Genomic DNA, 20,076 nt, shown 5'->3' on the forward strand with positions numbered 1-20,076 from the left:
ATAGTATTAGAAAAGTCATCACTAATACTTATTATAACCTTGCCCAGAGATTGTCTGTGTAGCATGCCTAGGAAAAATCATAGCCATCTCCGTAGTATGCTAGTGTTTGAGCAATGACACCACTGATAACCTTCACTGGCACCTTCCTCATGGCATTACTGGAGGATGTATAATCCTCTTCCATCAAATTCTTTTCATGATTCAGGTCTTAATTAACACTTTGAGTCACATAAGCCCTAACAGTAAAATTCTCTGTGCAGTCATTAGTAACAGTTATGTTCAACTCCACTTCTAATTTCAGAAAAAATGTGACCCTGTAGATTTAAGATGACTTAAACTTCAGATAAACAATTCAGCTTCACTACATAAAGTTTACAAAATGCAAGCATAAAGATAGTCCATGAAAAGAAAAAGAAGCAGCAAACATACGGAAGGTGAAGAAATTATCTTAGTAGAAAGTATCAGCTCAGATTCAGGAGATAACAAGCAAGTGTCTCATGTATAAAAAACCTTCCTAAAATAGGAAAATTTAAAAACAGGAGTCATTGAAAGCTCTGATATAAACCCAGGAGAACTGCAAATAGAAAAGACAGTACAAATACCTGAGCCATTAGGAGCTCTTAAGATGATGGCATCAGGGAAAACAACGCAAAGTGATCTAGAATTGATAATGATGTAAAATATGAGTCAGCAAAGAGATCTGACTAGGGGTTAAGTTAATAAAAGGGTATTTCTCCCCTTAGGTAATGCTTTTTAGGTCTTCCCCCTCACCCCCTTTATTTTTATTATTTTTAAATCAGACTAAGCCCCTGGGTACATGAATATACATAAGAAACACATATTTTTAAAGAACCAATAACAGAACTTCCCAGAACAGCTAACCTTGGTAATAGTTGAGAAGAAAGATGTCTGAATCAGAAATTAGAAGCTAAAACAAACAATTAAAATCACATTAAAAGCTTAATCACCATTGACTTGGGTTTACTAATTTGAGAGGTAATACTCATTTTTGAATGTATGGCTTTGGCTGTGTCTGGCATTTGATACATAAGGAAAAGTACATTTTCTCAGGAACCGTCTATTGACTGATCATACCCAGAAATGTCTTCTGAAAAAAAATGTATTTGACAAACTTTTAAAATGTATGTACATACTTAAATTAAAAACAAACAAAATAGGAGTGACTAAGAAAGCACAATAGATTACCATAGATAGACAGATAAATTTAGGACAAAAAAGCTCCCACAACATTCACAGAAATTTTTCACAAGACAAACTTTAAGAATCTGACAACCTCTACAAGTCAGAATCACAAAATCACAGATTCCCAGAATGGCTGAGGTTGGAAGGGACCTCTGAAGATCATCTAGTCCAACCCCCTTGCTGAGTAGGATCACCTAGAGCACATAGCACAGGATGGTATCCAGTTGGGTTTTGAATATCTCCAGTGAAGGAGACTTCAGAACCTCTCTGTGCAACCTGTCTCAGTGCTCTGTCACCCTCAGAGTGCCCCCTCATATTGAGCCTCCTGTGCTTCAGTTTGTGCCCATCGCTTCTCGTCCTATTGCTGGGCTCAGATGAAAAGAGACCGGCTCCATCCTCTCAACACCCTCTCCTCAGATATTTATATACATAAGCCAGCTCAGTTCTTCTTGAACAAGAGTAGAAAAAAGTTTCAAAAGATCATTTCAATCAGTTTACCACAAAAAAAAAAAAAAAAAAAAAGAAAAAAAGAAAAAGGATCTTACATTTGTGCTGTAATCATGTAGTTAATGTTTGTAAATTCTTGCGATTCCCAGGCAAAAAAAAAAAAAAAGTCACATTAAAAACTTTAGAGGTGTTCTAACACTAAAAAGAAATAGCATTGATTAGTATTTAAAGGATGGAAAATCAAATTCAGTTGTGGGAAGCAGGGGGGAGCTAAATTATTGCAATCTGAGGGTGAATTACACTGCATGAAGTAGCAAGATTGATATAGAGGTCATGAAGAAATCTTGCTGGTATGCAGAGAACCACTGTGCACATCCTAAAATGATAGCATGCAGCTAAAAATAATAAGTATTGTACATTCACTGCAGCACTGTCAGTAATGCCAACCTCAAGCACTAAAGACATCATGAGTCACATCCTCTAAACTAATAAAACTGGTTTTAAAGTCATAGGTCTTAAGCCACTAATACATTTGGAGGAATTTATTTGCCTTATTGACTTGAACATTTAAAATTATCCGAGAATTTCTGAAAAATATTTTTTTTGAGAGAGAGAGAGGCTGCACTGAAAGAATGTTTTTTTCCCTAATTTAGTCTTCTTTTACTTCAGGGAACTGAATCATATTACCCTTCTGAAAGAATGATCAAGAGCTCATCTAAAATGAGATGGGACACCCTTCTTCCTCCATCTTCACAGAAAAAACTGTTCTGGAATCTTTTCTAAACTAAGCATGAGACACTTATTTCATTTTCTTAAGGTTTTATGAAAAAACACCATACATATGCAAAAATCTCTACTAGAATCATGAGTCTAGGGAAAATAATAAAATTTGGCTGTGATAACTTACACGTATCAGACTTGCATGAGTTCATGGAAAATTGATGGAAAAAATGGTGTATTCACACAGGTCTATAAATGACTCATAATATTTTGCAGTAATAATACAAAGTCCACAGAAAGCTACATAAACACATGCCCACTGAGTTACAAAAGGAAAGCAAACAATTTTCCACCCATTTAACTGAAGCACAGAGAATTTTTTCCCAGACAACACTGATTTACATTACATGTTAGGGAAGCTATAGAAACTGCAAGAGTGAACTCCTGTTAAGCAGAAGCAGCAGGAAAACACATACCTCCTGTGGTACCTATGCATGGACAACTGACTAAGCAAATGACTTCCCTAGTTTCCTCTCATCTCCTACAAGAAAGCTAGTTCTCAGCATAGCATGCAGATTGATTCTTCAGCTAAGTCAAACTGTGCTGATAGAAGGACTGCTGGAGTGGAACTCATTTCCCCCAGCTTTACACACCAACAGCATAGATATATATACATCTAGGCACCTCTGATAAAGAAGAGAGAAGTCCATACTCCGGACTATGGAGTATTGAGTCCAAGCTCATCCCATTGTATAGTCTTAGAACATTTCAGATCAGTCCTGGCTGAGAAGTGCCTGCTTTGTTCCACTGAACAAAAAGGGACTTTAGGGCAACCAGCAGAGTTTTAACGTCCACACAGTCTACGCAGTAGATGTCTAAAGTTTGGTGAATTAATCCTTCTTTCTTCTCACTTACACTTCAAATGACACATCCAAAATCATCTGCAAGTCAAAGTGGATATACTACTGCTCAGGGAATCCCAACCTGCTGTTCTGTCCTTTAAGCCTATTTCTAATAGCTCCACTCTATAAAAGGTATGTTTATGAATTCATCCAGGTCCCCCTTGTGTGTATTTGGTGACTATTGTCTGAAAGGCAAACTACATTACAGAATTCATATTTTTGCAAGTAGGAGTCATAAAAAGCAATTATCCAGGTTTGGCCTTTCGTAAGACAGAATGGAAAGGGACTGCTGACAAAAAAAAAAACATTTTCAAAAAATAGCTGCTGCTTATTTAAACCATAAAGAATTGTGAGATCATCATGCAGCACAATCCTCACACTAGTAGCTCAGGATTAACTTTGCTGATACAAAACATGATTGAAATACAAATTAAATTATCAAGTCAGAAATAGAATAGGTCTAGAAATAAATGTGATTCACACATGGCTAGATTTGTTGAAAGAGAATAATTAGTTGTTACCATCAAGAAAGACTGAGGAATTGAAAAGATGAAGAAAACAAATATCAACAGATTTATTTAGCAATAATACCAAAATTAACATAACTTCAAAGACACCATTATTTTTAAATCACTTTTTAAAGAAAAATCTTCAATTCTTGTTTCCCCAAGATCATGACTGTAGAGTACAGTGATCTTCAAGTCATAAACATTCATGTGCATCACTTAGAGGGCTATTTTCTGATCTATTTATAATTTGATTTGTTACTTGGCCATGTTTCCTAGTCTGCCCATCAATATTATAAGCATCTGCCCTATGCCAACTAACTAATGAGTTCATTTTCTACCATGAAGTTGTGAGCTATCTTTCTACATGTCATGTTCTGTAAACATCAGGCTGACACTGCCCGTAAGTGTATAGCAAGTAGAAGTGTATAAGGCAGCAAAAATAACAATAAAATCATGCTTCAACAGTACATATACATTTAAAAAAATACTAAATAAAAAACCTAACCAATTAGTACTCACCACCAAGGCCTTGGACCTGTTACTCAGTAGTTTTTCAATGTCTCTGGCTGCAATTTCCACTAGCTGACGAGGGTTGTTGGCTTCTACAGTATACAAATCTCTGTATTTCAAATATATCTGAAAGAGGAAAAAATTGAAATAAATTAAGATGGCAACTGACTTTCAAAATAAGCAGTGACTTGACAGAACAAATATCAGTAAATCCTCTGTTCTTACTAGAGATCTACAGAAAGATTGTTGTTAGGATAATCCCAATGTGCTTCACGAAAGAAATACTTCACATTTTTGTTTGATTGGTAAAAGGTGCCACTAAAAACCACTTAATAAATCTTCAAAACTGACTGATTCTAGTGACTGAATATTCAACTTCTAAATTCTCAAGGAATCAGGTTCTCATAGAGAGCTAAGACAAAAGTAAGAGAGATCTTTTAAAATGACTGAAGCTGAAACCAAATAATCACTGCTGAATTTAATTTTTACTTGAATACTGAACAACCAACATGCTTTTGAAGTAAATAATTTAAATTATGCTAATGCAATCGATTTAGTCCCTTATCTATTTATTCATATTATAGTATAAGTATTCATGAGGAAAGAGAAGAGGAAGAGGAAGGAAAAATAAATAAGAGAAAAAAGGCAAAACAAAACAACAAAAGGGAAATGTTAAAAAAAAAAAAAAAAAAAGGGGGGGGGGATAAAAAAGAGGAAGGGGGCAAGGGATGTTTCTTCCTTGTCATGAATAAAGGTCATTTTTGGTGAGGAATCATAGCTATTTACAAAGCAGAGCACATATAAATGAGATAATTTGATTTGTTAAACAAAGCCGCTACAATGAGCAATGTACAACCACGAGAAGTAAAGAAGAAAAAAAAAAAATAGAAAAAAAATCATTTGCCTATGTCTGTCCTGGATAGAACTATACAGAGAAAGAAAAATATATTATTTGGCAAAAGAAAACAAAAAGTGGATACCTTATGGCTAGATGGGCAAATGGGGAGAACTAATTTATGCAACCAACAGATGGCCTGAGTTTACTCAAGTACTCTGCCTTTCCGAAAGGCTGCCTGATGGGGCTGTGCTGTCTCCTGGGAAGTAATTCCAGGCACACACAGGAACAGGTCCAGCACTAATGTGCTGGCTGCAAGCCAGCGCAAGAACTGAGAAACTGCAGACCAGGCTAAGTCTACCAGCCCTGCCAGGTTTTTCGGGTTAAAGCTATGGAGACCTTAAAAAGACTCACCAAATCTGTCTCCCTCTGATGCTTGTAGCTGATGGGTGTTATCACAAGTAAATTTCTGACAACTACAGTTATATCTGCAAATTTTTATCAGGCATGTCTCATAAGTTGTCAAAGGTTTCCATCAATTTTGAATTTCAGAACACTGATTTATTTATTTATTTTCCTACAGAAATGTTATCCTTCCATCAGTAATTAAATAACTGGAATATGCTCTAATTCTTGGTATAGTAGCAATAGTTCTAAAAATTCAGTGCATCCAGAGTAGAAAACCATTATAAAGAAAGATAGTTTATAACGAACACTGATTATAGTTTGGATGTTTTTGAGGTGCTTGATTTTCAAAATTGTCACATAGAAATTTTATCTTGGGAACACAACAAAATCTCATTTTGTTGTTGTTGTTGATAAAAGAGTTTAATAGCATAGCTGAAAATTACCCCTCAAAAAACAGTAATAAATTTTATGTTACAACCAATCACTACAGATTTTAGATCTTAGCTTTTTCCCTGAGAAACATCAAATTTGCACAGGATTCTGAGTTAAATTGAATCTGGAATTAACCTTTGAGTACAGAGCAAAGTTATAGTAAGCCATACTTGTAAGGGTTCAAGAACCTGGATGAAAAATACACGTTTTCATCCCTATGTGTAATCCACTCTTACAGCAAACTTGACCCTGTAAACCCCCATCTGAAAACATTCCAGTTTTTCATACACACCACTCCTATAGGCAATTTGTTCCCAAACCTCCCATCCTGGGTGACTTGAAAGCTGTGGGCTATCAAAGTGTGGTCTAGTGGGAGCATACTTAATAATAATAATAATAAAAAGAAATGTTTTCTTTTTACCAGCTATAAAAATAGCTCAAAAGCCTGAACCACTTAACAAGGAGATAACAGCCACAACTGATGGCAGTCCTGTTCATACTTCAACTTAAAACCTTCGTAACCTGCATTATTGGTCCTGCCACTGAGAGACCCCAACTACAAGGCTGGCTTCAGAAACTACTGTGTGTCTTTAAATCAAAAAAATGAAAATCAACACCTCTCTCCCTCCTTCCCACTCACTCCACTCTACAACACCCCCTGCACCCCCCCCCAAAAAAAAAAAAAAAAAAAGACTGAGTCTTGCACAAGATCTCCAATATTGAGTCAGCAACTAACTGAGTTGAGTTGCTGACTTCTCCCCATGTTACGCTACTCCAGGACTTGTAGCACCTATCTCCCCTGTTAGTATCACTGGTGGACGATTTATCCCACAACATCTTAAACAAAAGGCATCAGAAATAACTCAGAACTTAACACACTCCTTTATTTTCCTGAAGCATGAGAGCTACCAAGGAACAGTGTAAGAAACATTCACTAATTATTTAAGAGGGGTGTACATAATTTATTTGTTGCCTGTTCCCCTTTTCTCTACCTCAGTTCTAACACTGCAGCAGTTCAGTGCAGCAGCACATGGGGAAATGATACACGCCTCAGAATTTGGCTCTCTGTAACAAACTTTTCATTCTCAAAGCCTCCCACCTCGCAGTCAAACACAATTAGCAAAAGCTCATCTCAAATAGCCATAAAGGGTCTTATCAGCAAAGGTGTGCTCATTCGCCTTTCAAAATGCAATTTGGCAGGCTCCATGGCTTGTTAAGAAGAGCTAATTTGAATACAATTTATGAAATTGCTTTGACCAAGTGAATGTAAGTTTCTGCTGGCTTTTACATCTAAAATCATTTTTAGTACTTTAATCACTAATGTTCTGCTAAAAGCTCTCCAATTTGTCAGTAAAACCCTAGCATTTTTCAGAGAATAAAGCTTCATTGCATGACTAAGTAAAATCCATAAGGTCATAGCACAAAAAATGCTTTAATTTTTCTCTGAAGTCAATAGCCATGGACTTTTGTATTCAGGAAAGATGGCTTTCTAAATGCTAAATATTTATTCTGGTATAATAAACTGCAAGGTTTTAAAGAAGAAATATGATGGGGGTGGAGGTGGGTGTCATATGAGTATGGAACAACACACGAACAAGGACAACAGCTGAATGTGGTAAAGATGAAAAAAACTGCCTGTTCCTCAACAGAACATGTCCCTCTCCACTCATTCTTCAAGGACATATTTATAAATCCCCTACAAAGAGACATTCTTCTTTCTTTCTACCAGACTTGCCAGGGAAAGTCAAACATTTCTGTACAAATTGAAAGATGTACATTCATTGCATGACTCTTGCTACATTGTGGCAGGCATTGGGCTGGGCTTTAAGGCTGCAATTTCATTTAAATGGCCTTCATGCTTTATTACAGGTAGAAAAGCTAGCTTCTCATACAAGTTCCTGAGAGTGATAAATTATCTGTTTTGGATGGTCAGCAGTCTTGGCATTATTTCAAAAGATTACCCAAGTAACAAAGAATAATAATTTATGTTGAGTCATTCTAAACTACAGCAAAATTCCATTCCCTTTTTTATTTATTATATTAACTGTCCATTTCTCCATTTAAGGAAAAAAAAAAAAAAAAAAAAAGGAGATGTTTCTTCAAACAGCGCTAACCTAGCCAAGGTCCCAACACAGGTCTGGGATGCGTACACACCAATCTCAGTTCCACCACCAAGTACTCGTATGGATGTAAGATGTCATATGAGATGAGATCTTCAGAAGTCCAAACTCAGAATTGTAACCATTAACCAATAATAATATGTCTTTTCCTACCTTAAAATGTGCTTTGGAATAAAGAAACAAAACACCTCAACTTACCTGTCTGTACAAAGGTAAATAAATCTATTATGCTTGTGCTACTTTGATACTACTTCCAACATCAGATAGCCTAGCTAGGCTGGTGTGACACCTTGATGAACAATCAATATTTATAATCAGTCTAGACCAGCTGAAGACTATCATGAAGGTAAAACTACTGTTCAAAGACACTACTGTGCTTCAGACCACAAATCAACAAAACCTTTGAGATACTTTGAGTGTTTTTGAAATCTGGAGCTAGGTTTTACAAGCTTATATACTAAAGCAGTTAACTTTTTAAATAAAATTTGAATTGAGCACAAATTAATTAAGAGTTTGTCTATTAATCTGTTCTTGCCCTCCCCCTACTTTTGGAGAAGGCATCCCTTGATCAGTTCCCTCTAGGTCCTACCAAAAAGTCTCTTGCCTTCTGTTGTGATGGGGGCCTGCTTATGAACTCGTTTTCTGGTCTTTTTATAGGTCTCTCAACAGTTTTTATTTTTGTTACATGCCTGTGGGTGAGCATGTATCTCTGCTGACCTGTGTCAAGGTCCTGAGTAAGCTGATGGGAATTAATGACCATGACCTACCTCACAGGGATCCTCTGCCTGCACCCCTGTGCATGGGCTCCATTTCAGCCTAGTCCTGGGCAGCTACTCTGTAGGTATGACTTTTTTCAGCCCTAACTCCTGAATGGACCTTGGACCTATGCCATATGTAGTCAATCTCCTAGATGGACCTCTCAGATGTTTGTTATAGCTTTTTTTCCAGTCCTATCTCTTTGATTGACTTCAGACCCACATTGTAGCCTTGTTTCCAGCCTGTCCCTAGCCCCATCTCCTTTTGCTCCTAACTGGAGGCCCTGGATGAATCCTGGACCTGGTTCATTGCCTCTCAGTTCTGAAGCTGCTGATAGACTGCTACCAGCATCCAGCTCCCTTACAACAGCACAAAACTAAAATCCCCCCTCCCTCCCTGACTCAGGTGGCTGCTATACAATGGAAACATTACCTCAGCATTAACCACCTGGAACTAGGAGAACTGGAGAACACTTGTCACAGGTATTTGCACGTTTCTTTATGAAGCCATCCCAGATTTACTACCTGTGGCTGAGAAAGAGCTAATCTGACACCACATTCAAAGCCAGCACCTTTCCAATGCACAACTCATGCACCAGCAACTCCAGAGTACTTATTAGCTGCTGCAGAGTATGTCACAAAAGCAAAGAAATAACTTAGGTACAGAGTTGTCCTCAAACTAAAAGAACGTTCAGAGTCTTCAGTGCTGGGGGGCTAGATGCAGAAAGATCCCAGTGTCTGGAGGTCACTGCTGGAGTCCAGCCCAGCTGACAGGCTGGGCCACTCAACATCAAAGCTGGTTCTGTGCATTGGGTAATCCTCTGTTGAAACCAGTAAGAACTGATGAGCAATGTCTGCTCTTTGCTAACACTTAGTTTGAGATTTATGTAGCTCTGAGATTTCTAAAACTAAGGCTAAGCAAGCATCCCAACTCACATTTATAGCTACTGAAAGAAAGAGGCACATCCAAAGGTTTTATTCTCAGAGTATTTGTCTGCCCCTTATCTAGACAATAGGGTCCCTTATCTAGACAATAGAGTTGACTTACTGTTCTTGAATGAAGCAAAATCCTTGCTTAATGAACCATATCAGAGTGTCAAATAAAAATATAGCTAACATGTAACTTAAAAAGTTTTTCTAATTTATAAATCTACTTTAACTCAGTCCAGAATTGTTGTTGAGTTCATTCACTGCTCTCCGTTTCCCCTCTCCCCTTCTGAAACAAAATGATATAGATTGACCCAAAAAATTATTCCTGGAGAGAAAAGAATCGTCTTGCTTAAAATTAATAATAAATAAATAAATAATAAAAAAGTACATTTCTTACTGAAATTTCAGGTAAAGTTTTGAAAACAAATATTCTGACAAAATTATACTGTTTTATCAGAAAAAAAAAAATCAACAAATTATTCAATTTTGGCTTCATGAGAGACATGAAGTGACATGTCATGATCTCACATATGCGAGAAAAGAAAAGAAGGGGTGACTGTTTGACAGACATCTAAACATATGAACGGATCTTGGAAGCAGGCAAGAAGACAAAATCACTCCAATCTACTTGAGTGATTATTACTGCTAACTTTTTATTGCTGTGGGTATTGTCCTTTAACTCAAATTTTGAACAGTCATAGACAACTATGTAATCTACCCAAAGGGAACAAATTCTGTCTTCTCACTATCATATCTTATTTACAAAGTTACAATCTGTATTTCTAATACATGTCAGAGAACTTCTTTTTTTTTTTTTTTCAACAAGATGCTTCTTTTCTTTGTGATCCATCACATGGATACAAGTGATCCATTGCAGAACATATTGAAAAGTGTTCCTTCTCAAGTTCGGTACACAAAGAAATCAGACTGAGTACTTTAAACGTGTCTTACTCTCTGCTTTTATATATGTATAAATAAGATTACAGTTGCTCCCTAGCAACCCCCTGATGCCTTCATTCTTGAAATTCATGACAATAACACAAAGGAAAAAACAATAGTTTACTGTATCTGTTGCTTTTCTGAATCACTTGCCTGATCACTGACTGCTGTTCAGATCTGAGATGACATGTGACATGGCAACTGCCACTTTGAAAACCATGCCATACCATAGCAGTGATGTACACATTAGGAAAGAAATTATCACAGAGAGTTCATTCCTAGGTAATACATGCAGGCTGAGTTCAATTCTACACCATTTTGGAAACACTTATGCCTCAGTTAACATCAGAAAGAATCTAAGTAGTGCCAGAGTCAATTGGCTCACTCAGGTGCCTACTCACAGGAAAGCAGATAATCAGGGATACTTTGCAGGATGGAATCATCAGACACTTTCAACAGCTGATAATTAAGAAAGTAGTCTAGAGGACTTTAAAATTAAGAAGTAATTTTTGTAATTGTTATTTTGCATTCAAATCTTCATAAAACATGAGTACCTCTGCTTTTGTACCAACATCAAAGATGGATCTGAAAATCCCCCTTAATTGAAAAAATGTAGTTAAGGCATGTGATTTTGTTTCACAGTGATAGAGTACTAAGTAACAAGACTACATCATTTAATGGTTTCACAGCATTTTCAGATTTTAGCTCAAATTTTTAGTTGATACTGGATGAGAACCCTTGAATCCCAACCCATGCGGTGAGTAGAATGTTTACAAGTTATTTTTTTTTGTTGTAACAGAAGAAAAATAGAAAAAAATGTTTTATATTTCTCGTGCTTTTCTGGCATATTTTGAGGTGGACACTTGTCTCATTTGTCAAACTCATTTACTTTTAGGAAATTTTATCCTGCCTCAGCTGCTGTTAATGCCATTTAACACCTACTGACTCTCCCCAAATGTTATATTTATTCATAGCAGATTCTATTTTGATGTTTTACTAACCAGAAAATGTGGAAATTGATTAGCTTTCTTGATTAGTTACAACCATCATCTGTATATGACCACAAAGTGAGGCAAGAATAGGACAGCTTTTCTTAGTTTTAGGACAATTTTTATTAGTGTTAAAACCAGTGGAAAGCTGTAAATGAACCAAGAACATTTTTTGCACAAAGATTATCCAGATCATCAAATAGTAATTAAAACTACAGTAATATTAGGCTACCCCTTCCTTCCCTTGAGTCTGAAGAAGCTTTTTTAATGCATCCACCTATTCTTAATGACTTACAGCTGATTTTGCCTGCTGGAAGAAGGAACTCTTCAAAATGCCAGTTTATTGCTAAGGGAACAGAGGGAGAGCAGCATCTGCAAATAATAAATGAGGCTCCCTGTGTTTTGACAGTCTCTTAATTTCCATTTGGATTACAAAGAGAACTTGCAGATGTGTCTTCAAATTTTCCAGGCTGCATTTTTAAAAGTGATTTAATTTTACTGACCTCTTGACATTGGTTAGCAATGTGTAAACTCAAAAGAAATTAGTTTGGAGGATTTTAACATTTAACTTTCTATTTTTAACATTTCCAGCTTTAGTATTTGGTTGTAGAGCATAGCAGTGGCAGTGGTATACCACTCAAATGAGACATACCTTTGTAAATACTGTATTATAAAAATTCAGTTTCTGTATTTTGGTAATCCCTAACCACTCTAACCTATCTCATATATTGTTTAAATTCTTGCAAATGGATTCCAGCTTCTCAATGATTACATGAAATTCCTAGGTTTCACTGTAACAACCCATTCATAACAATGTTCAAGTCAAGAGATTCCATTCTAAAAGTAATCTTGGACTCATTTCCCACCACCACACCCCATTCCAACAGCAAACTGTTGTCCTTGCCTTAGGGATGAGGCAAAAGACACAAATGTAAATGGTGTACAATAGCTAATTTATGCTTACAATTCAGGCGTTTCAGAGCACTAGCCTCATACTCAGCCCACTCACCCATTCCAAATTTCTGATAAACGATCTATTACATTATAAATTACTGAAAAAGAAGAAAATTTAGAGTTGGTTCCATGTTTTTAGATTTTTCTCCTTCTGCTCCTGAGAAAAACAGTGTAAGAAACTGCACATTCACAGAAAACTGCGGTTATAGACCTGATAGAACCACTCGTAGAAATTGTGTGAACTCAGGGAATTTTCATCTAATATAAAACCAGTAATCCAATGAAATTCCAAGAAATGCTTCAATAATTTCAAAACACCTGTGATTTTTGTTTTGTTAATTTTGTTTTTAATTTTCTTTTCCAAATGACACTTTAAAATTTAGTTGTGTTTAGGTTTTATGACTGAAAATTCCTCTATTTTACTTGAGGTTAAAAAATATTTTAGACTTCTGTTCTCTTAAATAAAATAAAAAGAAACAAAAGGAGAACAGAAAGGATACAATATTTTCTGACTTTTGAGACCAGCCATTATGAACCTGACTCGATGCCACAATCTATTGCCTGCATATGAAAGACTCCTTGATTCCAATATTCAACTTCTTTAAACACTTGCTTTCCTTTCATAGAGCACTAGAGAGTACACCCAGGGCATGCAGTGAACAGCTTCATGGTTATTCATGGTATGCCTACACCTGTTGAGGCATTAGTGTTTTTTTTTTTCCAGTTTCAGGAGTGATGAAGGATGGAGACTGCACACATTCACATCAATATATTTCTGTTTGATCAGAAGTCATGTGCCTAAAAATTCAGGGTTAAAATAGTGACAAATTAATCAGAATCTATAACAATCAGAACAACCAAATGAAATTCAGACTTGCAAAGTCCATAGAAAAGGTCTTCAGAGAAATGCAAACTAATTGCATTTGGGATGTTATTCTTGAAATCAAACCTACTTTAAACAAACAAACAAAAAAAATCAAGATCTCACATTTCTTTTATACTTTTCTTAGTAATAAAACTCTCCATTACTTTAATCTTAACAAGGATGAATGTAGTATATTCTGGAATGTGGCCATATGTCCCCTAGGTCCATCTGGTAGTTCATCAGAGAACAGCATGAGGTACAAAACTCTTTGCCTTTGGCTAAACCATATTCAAGCTGAATGCAACCTGATAAATACAGTAAGGGAAAAAAAAAAAAAAAAAAAAAAAAAAAAAAAAGAGAGAGAGAGTAAAGCTAGTAAAAAAAAAAAAAAAAAGGAAATTTAAATTCTCTGTATCAGCTTAATTGCTTGAATTAATAATTCCAAATAATTCCAAATTTATATAAAGTATTCACTAATTCATTCCATTAAAGAGAAAAATAGTAAGAATTAAAACATTTACTGCCAACTTGTCTGTCAAGCCACCTTTCACACCAAGAATTTCAGACCACCTATGATGACAGTAGAGAAGACACATGCAAATAGAAATTTTACGTTAATTTCAAGAAAGCTGCTAAAGTCTCCCCTTGCACATATGTCTATACAGTTAATGAAGAGATCAAGGAAAGCTCTATATGACAGCTTCTCTACATAAAAATTTAGTGGCATATGACAGCTTCTACAGATAAAAAGTTAGTGACATGCCTCTATCTGTGGAGCTTCGAGAACATAACAGTATCTTTGCTGGAATTTGTAATAAGTCCAACAGAAAATTACCGCTAGGTTATAATTCCTTCTGGCAGAAGGAAGCCTTCCTGAACATTCATGCTCCAGGGCAGCTCAAATCAGAGACCGGTCTCTTAAAAGTCACTCATCTCAGATAAACTCTATGGACTTATCCAGGGATGTGAAAATCTGAAAGCATGGACTGGGAATCTGCTGCCAATCTGAGTGCTTCAGCTGACTCCCACCATCTGTGTGTTAGGCACATAGACCTCACACTGAGCAATGGCTGAAATGTGCTCATGCAGAACCGTGGCTGAGTGTTCGGCAAGAAAGAGCTAATTATTCTAAAATAGTATTCAAGAGAGAAAATAAATTAAAAAAAAAATATCTAACAGTTGCTGGTGGACTGACTGTGAATGGAACTTGTTGCCACACAACAAACACCCGTGTGTAGCTCTGTTTCATTCTGGAGGAAGGCACAGTATTTCTATCTTGGTATGAATATCATTTAAAGGCCAAGTCATTCTATATGGGTTCACTCTACAGCTCCTGGGACTTTAATAATAGCATGGCTTGTGAACATCATGCATGGATTGTTTTTGCAGCAATGTACCAAAAAAGAAACAGATTCAGAGACTAAATTTCCTTGGAACAGCATCTCTAACTGCTGTTTTGTTCAATTATGCCATTGCTTGAAAAGGTTACACTGTACAAGATGGCATTTCTTTGCCATAGTAGTCATAGTGAAGCTCCTGTGTGTTTGTCACGTCAAAGCTCTTAACAGACCCACATTTTTAATACAGTGTTTATGTAAAATAGGATTCTCTTCAATCAGTTTGGAACAGACAGGCTTGTGCATTGCTATAAGGCATATTCTCTACTCTGAGGTCTTCCTCTCTGTGTACTGCAAGGATCCTTCCCTCTTTTCTCTTGTCCCTAGAGGTATTTTAGGAACTAGAAATCAAAAGCATACTTGTAGTTTATTAGATTAAAAGAGCTGTCAATTAGCTTAGTCATGGGCCTTTGCTGTGAAATGTCTATGTGAAAATGGAAGTTGAGCATACTTCCATCAAAATATGGCTACTTATTTACTTAATCTTGTAGTTCAATAGGATCTCTACCTATTTTTTTCAGCATGCTGAGGTAACTCTTCATAGGTAAAAAACTTGACTTTGAACTTTTTGTGCATTTTTTTTCTTTACTAAGATAGAGCATCTACAGATAAATGAAGCTAGTGAGATAAGATACATACTCAATATTTATTTTGCTGCATAGATTTAAAAATTCTTTTAAAGTGCTGTCTATACCTTCTTTTTTTTTTTCCCCTGAAAGTCTATTTGCTCTGTAGAGACTGCTATCATTCTTACCAGAGCAGCTTCATAATGCCTGACAGCACAGAGAGTTCACAAGTAGGACAAAGTTACATGAACCCTTTTAAGTTGAAATGACAATTACAATTTTATATTTTAAAATATATTAAATGACAATTACTATTTTATATTTTAAAACACATCATTTATACCATTAAAGGGCATATACTAAGCTGTGCCTTTCTCAAGAGATATTTAAAGAAGCATGTTAGACATCTTGTACCTCCTTAAAGATTTTACAGTGTATCCTGTAATCTTGCTTTCAAGTCTCAATTTGTTGTACATACAAAACCACCTGATGAACATTCCCTTTGCTCTTCTAGGGAAAAAAAATCTATTAAATCATTGAAAGTACCCAGCAATACCCTTTTCATCTCAGCAACTACAACAGCAGCAATATCAAGCTATGTCCTCTCTTTTTTACATTATGTAAAAATGGTTAAAGTTTTTTTGTTTCGTTCTGTTTTCTTCTCAAAAATAGTTTTTACTTGCTTGAATTGTAAATCAAATGTTAGGCATAATTCTTAGCTAATGTAAATCAGAGTAATACACTGAAGTCAGTGGAGCTCTGCCAGTTTTCAACCAGCTGATTATTTTGGCATCTTGAATCCTGACTTCCTTACTTGTTGAAACAATCTTCACATTACTGTGATGAAGATATTACGTATGTATTAAATCCAAGTTGGGATTCTCCCAGATCTTGCTCTAACTCCCAATTAATGTCCAAAAAAAGCAGTATTTAAAAATGTACTTAAGATCTATTTTTGGAAGACTCTTTTGAGACTTTCCCAGACAGTTTAAGTAAGACTTGAGAGATACAAGGAGCAAATGAATTTTAAACACAATCGGTCTTACTGATAAAGAATTCACATTTATGTGGCTCTGGTATTTGTGCTGATATGTACTGCCAAACTAACAATCTAACACAACTAATTCAGAGAAAGAATGATCTTGTATTAAAGCTCTAAATAGGCAAATGAAAATCCGAGCTCAGTACCTGGTTGGATCAGAGTTCTCTGCATGGTCCTTACTCTTCTTACTCACTAATTTAGCAAAGGAGTAGATGAGCATTGATATATTAAAGAACTTATTCTCTGTGCACTTTAAAAAAATCACTCAACTCTCACCTGCCTCTCCATCTCTTACACACAATTATTTTCTGTTCCTTCTACTACTGTTATACTGATAGTTTTTTTTAAGGCTATGGATAAGAGCAGCCTCAATTTAGAACTTTTCATTCACTTGAATCCAATCTTTTTGGACGTTTTGCTTACCACAGGTATTGCTGTTATCACTGGTAACAAGAAAAAGAGTTTATGAAATTTCCATTGGCATAAACATATTCATATAGCACTTGCAGGGGAAGCAGGCGATCAGGCCCAGTCAGCATGGCTTTATGAAAGGCAGGTCATGCCTGACGAACCTGATCTCCTTCTATGACAGAGTGACGCGCTGGGTGGATGAGGGAAAGGCTGTGGATGTGGTCTACCTTGACTTCAGCAAGGCTTTTGACATCATTTCCTGCAGCATTCTCCTCAAGAAACTGGCTGCTCTTGGCTTGGACTGGCGCACGCTTCGTTGGGTTAGAAACTGGCTGGATAGCCGGGCCCAAAGAGTCGTGGTGAATGGAGCCAAGTCCAGTTGGAGGCCAGTCACTAGTGGTGTCCCCCAGGGCTCGGTGCTGGGGCCGGTCCTCTTTAATATCTTCATCGATGATCTGGACGAGGGCATCGAGTGCACCCTCAGTAATTTTGCAGATGACACCAAGTTAGGTGCGTGTGTCGATCTGCTTGAGGGTAGGAAAGCTCTGCACGAGGATCTGGATAGGCTCCACCGATGGGCTGAGGTCAACTGCATGAAGTTTAACAAGGCCAAGTGCCGGGTCCTGCACCTGGGGCGCAATAACCCCAAGCAGAGCTACAGGCTGGGAGAGGAATGGTTGGAAAGCTGCCAGGCAGAGAAGGACCTGGGAGTGATGGTGGATAGTCAGCTGAATATGAGCCAGCAGTGTGCTCAGGTGGCCAAGAAGGCCAACGGCATCCTGGCTTGTATCAGGAACAGCGTGACCAGCAGGGCTAGGGAGGTGATCGTCCCCCTGTACTCAGCTCTGGTGAGGCCGCACCTCGAGTACTGTGTTCAGTTTCGGGCCCCTCGCTACAAGAAGGACATGGAGGTGCTTGAGCGGGTGCAGAGAAGGGCGACGAAGCTGGTGAGGGGCCTGGAGAACAAGTCCTACGAGGAGCGGCTGAGGGAGCTGGGCTTGTTCAGCCTGGAGAAGAGGAGGCTCAGGGGCGACCTTATCGCTCTTTTTAGGTACCTCAAGGGAGGCTGTAGCGAGGTGGGGGTTGGCCTGTTCTCCCACGTGCCTGGTGACAGGACGAGGGGGAATGGGCTTAAGTTGAGCCAGGGGAGTTTTAGCTTAGATGTTAGGAAGAACTTCTTTACTGAAAGGGTTGTGAGGCACTGGAACAGGCTGCCCAGGGAAGTGGTGGAGTCACCATCCCTGGAAGTCTTCAAAAGACGTTTAGATGTAGAGCTTAGGGATATGGTTTAGTGGAGGGCTGTTAGCGTTAGGTTGGAGGTTGGACTCGATGACCTTGAGGTCTCTTCCAACCTAGAAATTCTGTGATTCTGTGATTCTGTGATATTTTCAGAAACATAGTCATTATTGAAGCAATCACTAAATAAATTCCCAAATAACTTCTCTTTTTTAACACTATGTGAAACATTTATGATTATATAATAATTTGTCCACACCATAAAGATGTTTTCAGAAGTTGTTATTAATGCAATGGTTTACAATGGCTCTATTATCTGCCCCAAAACAAGAGGAATGTTGTTAGTCACCAGGTCAATATTGTGATTCCAAGTGACTGTAAGAAATCGTTCAGAGAAAAAAAGAAAAGGGAATCCTTCTCTGAGGGGATTCATTTCATAAACGTGATTCCATTAAATTCAATACACGATGAATATAAACGCCTTAAAGATAAAAAACGTTCTCTCACTGGATGTCTGCGTCCACCAACTTTTACAAAGACACTAAACAGTCACATAACAGTTTTCTTGCTTAATTTTGAAGGTGTTTTATTCTGAATTTCTTTATTTATATGGAAGTAGATGTTACATTTTGAGTTTTATATTCTCTCTCCCCCAGACTAAAATCACAGAATCACAGAATCATCTAGGTTGGAAGAGACCTCCAAGATCACGGAGTCCAACCTCTGATCTAACACTAACCAGTCCTCCACTAAGCCATATCACTAAGCTCTACATCTAAACGTCTTTTAAAGACCTCCAGGGATGGTGACTCCACCACTTCCCTGGGCATCCCATCCCAATGCCTAGCAACCCTTTTGGTAAAGAAGTTTTTCCCAATATCCAACCTAAACCTCCCCTGGTGCAACTTTAGCCCATTCCCCCTCATCCTGTCACCAGGCACATGGGAGGATAGACCAATCCCCACCTCACTACAGCCTCCTTTAAGATACAACACATACATCAAGGGTTCTGGCAGTGTTCCTACGCCTCTCTGTTGTGGCCAGAAGAAAGTATTTCACAGTTCTCCAGAACAGACCATTGTGTAGGATAATTTTCAACTGCATAAACAGACACGAACATCAAACTTATGTGCAGGTATGTATAACACCGGTGAACAATAAGACATCTTCAACAAGTTTGGAAACACAATAAACCTGCATGGTACAGCAGCTATCTGGAAAATCCTTGGCTTTTGAAGAAACAATTCACTCCAGCTGAGAAATTAGTGAACATGCTACCTCGAGAGCTATCTTAGTCACCTCACGGTTCTTCGCAGAAGACCCAGCTGGATGAAGAAGGCACAAAGTTTACCTGAATCAGTTGGACTTATTCTACTGAGTTCAGCAGGCTATAAAATGGTTATAAGCTGTGAAATGTCTTTCTTATGAGTTTTAACCTCATCACTTGGCCAAATCAAAACTGACTTTTTTAAGAATAAGGAAACACATTTCTCCTTCTGGATATGTACCTGACCAAAGAATAACATTCCACCACTACATACTCTAGTACTACAGCTGTTCATAGAAAGTCACATCTACTGTTTTATAGCAGAAGCCCTGTGCTCCTTGTTTTTGAATTGATCACTCTGTTTTGGGGTAGGAGGGTAAACAAGCAAAAAAAAAAAAAAAAAAAAAATGTTTTGAAGCTATCCAAAAGCATGAAGACTAAGACTACAGGCTTGGTCCAAAGAATTCTGGAAGTAGTCAAAGTAATGAGCCAGAATCAAAGCTGAAAATTCAGTTGAACTGTTAAGCATTTTTAAAGCTTAAGCAACTGAAGGCAAGTTCCGTGAATAGAAGTGACAGGCATGCAAGCATGCTGTTTTTAATGTCTTGTAATCTCCATTTTTGCAAGACTGTGGTTCAT

At 37.3% G+C, this 20,076-nt stretch overlaps 1 protein-coding gene across 5 annotated transcripts in view; it reads right to left on the bottom strand.

Annotated features, from left to right (window-relative positions):
* The window catches only part of CACNA2D1 (calcium voltage-gated channel auxiliary subunit alpha2delta 1), a 413,517-nt gene that overhangs the window by 332,719 nt on the left and 60,722 nt on the right, over positions 1–20,076 (bottom strand). For all 5 annotated transcript variants that reach the window (XM_082781189.1, XM_082781188.1, XM_082781191.1 and 2 more), the window contains exon 3: positions 4,301–4,417. In XM_082781189.1, coding sequence (XP_082637315.1) covers positions 4,301–4,417 — 117 coding nt within the window. The remainder of the gene's footprint in view (positions 1–4,300; positions 4,418–20,076) is intronic.

The sequence above is a fragment of the Aythya marila genome (genome assembly GCF_965140915.1).
Source record: "Aythya marila genome assembly, chromosome: 1".
Taxonomy (NCBI): Eukaryota; Metazoa; Chordata; class Aves; order Anseriformes; family Anatidae; genus Aythya; species Aythya marila.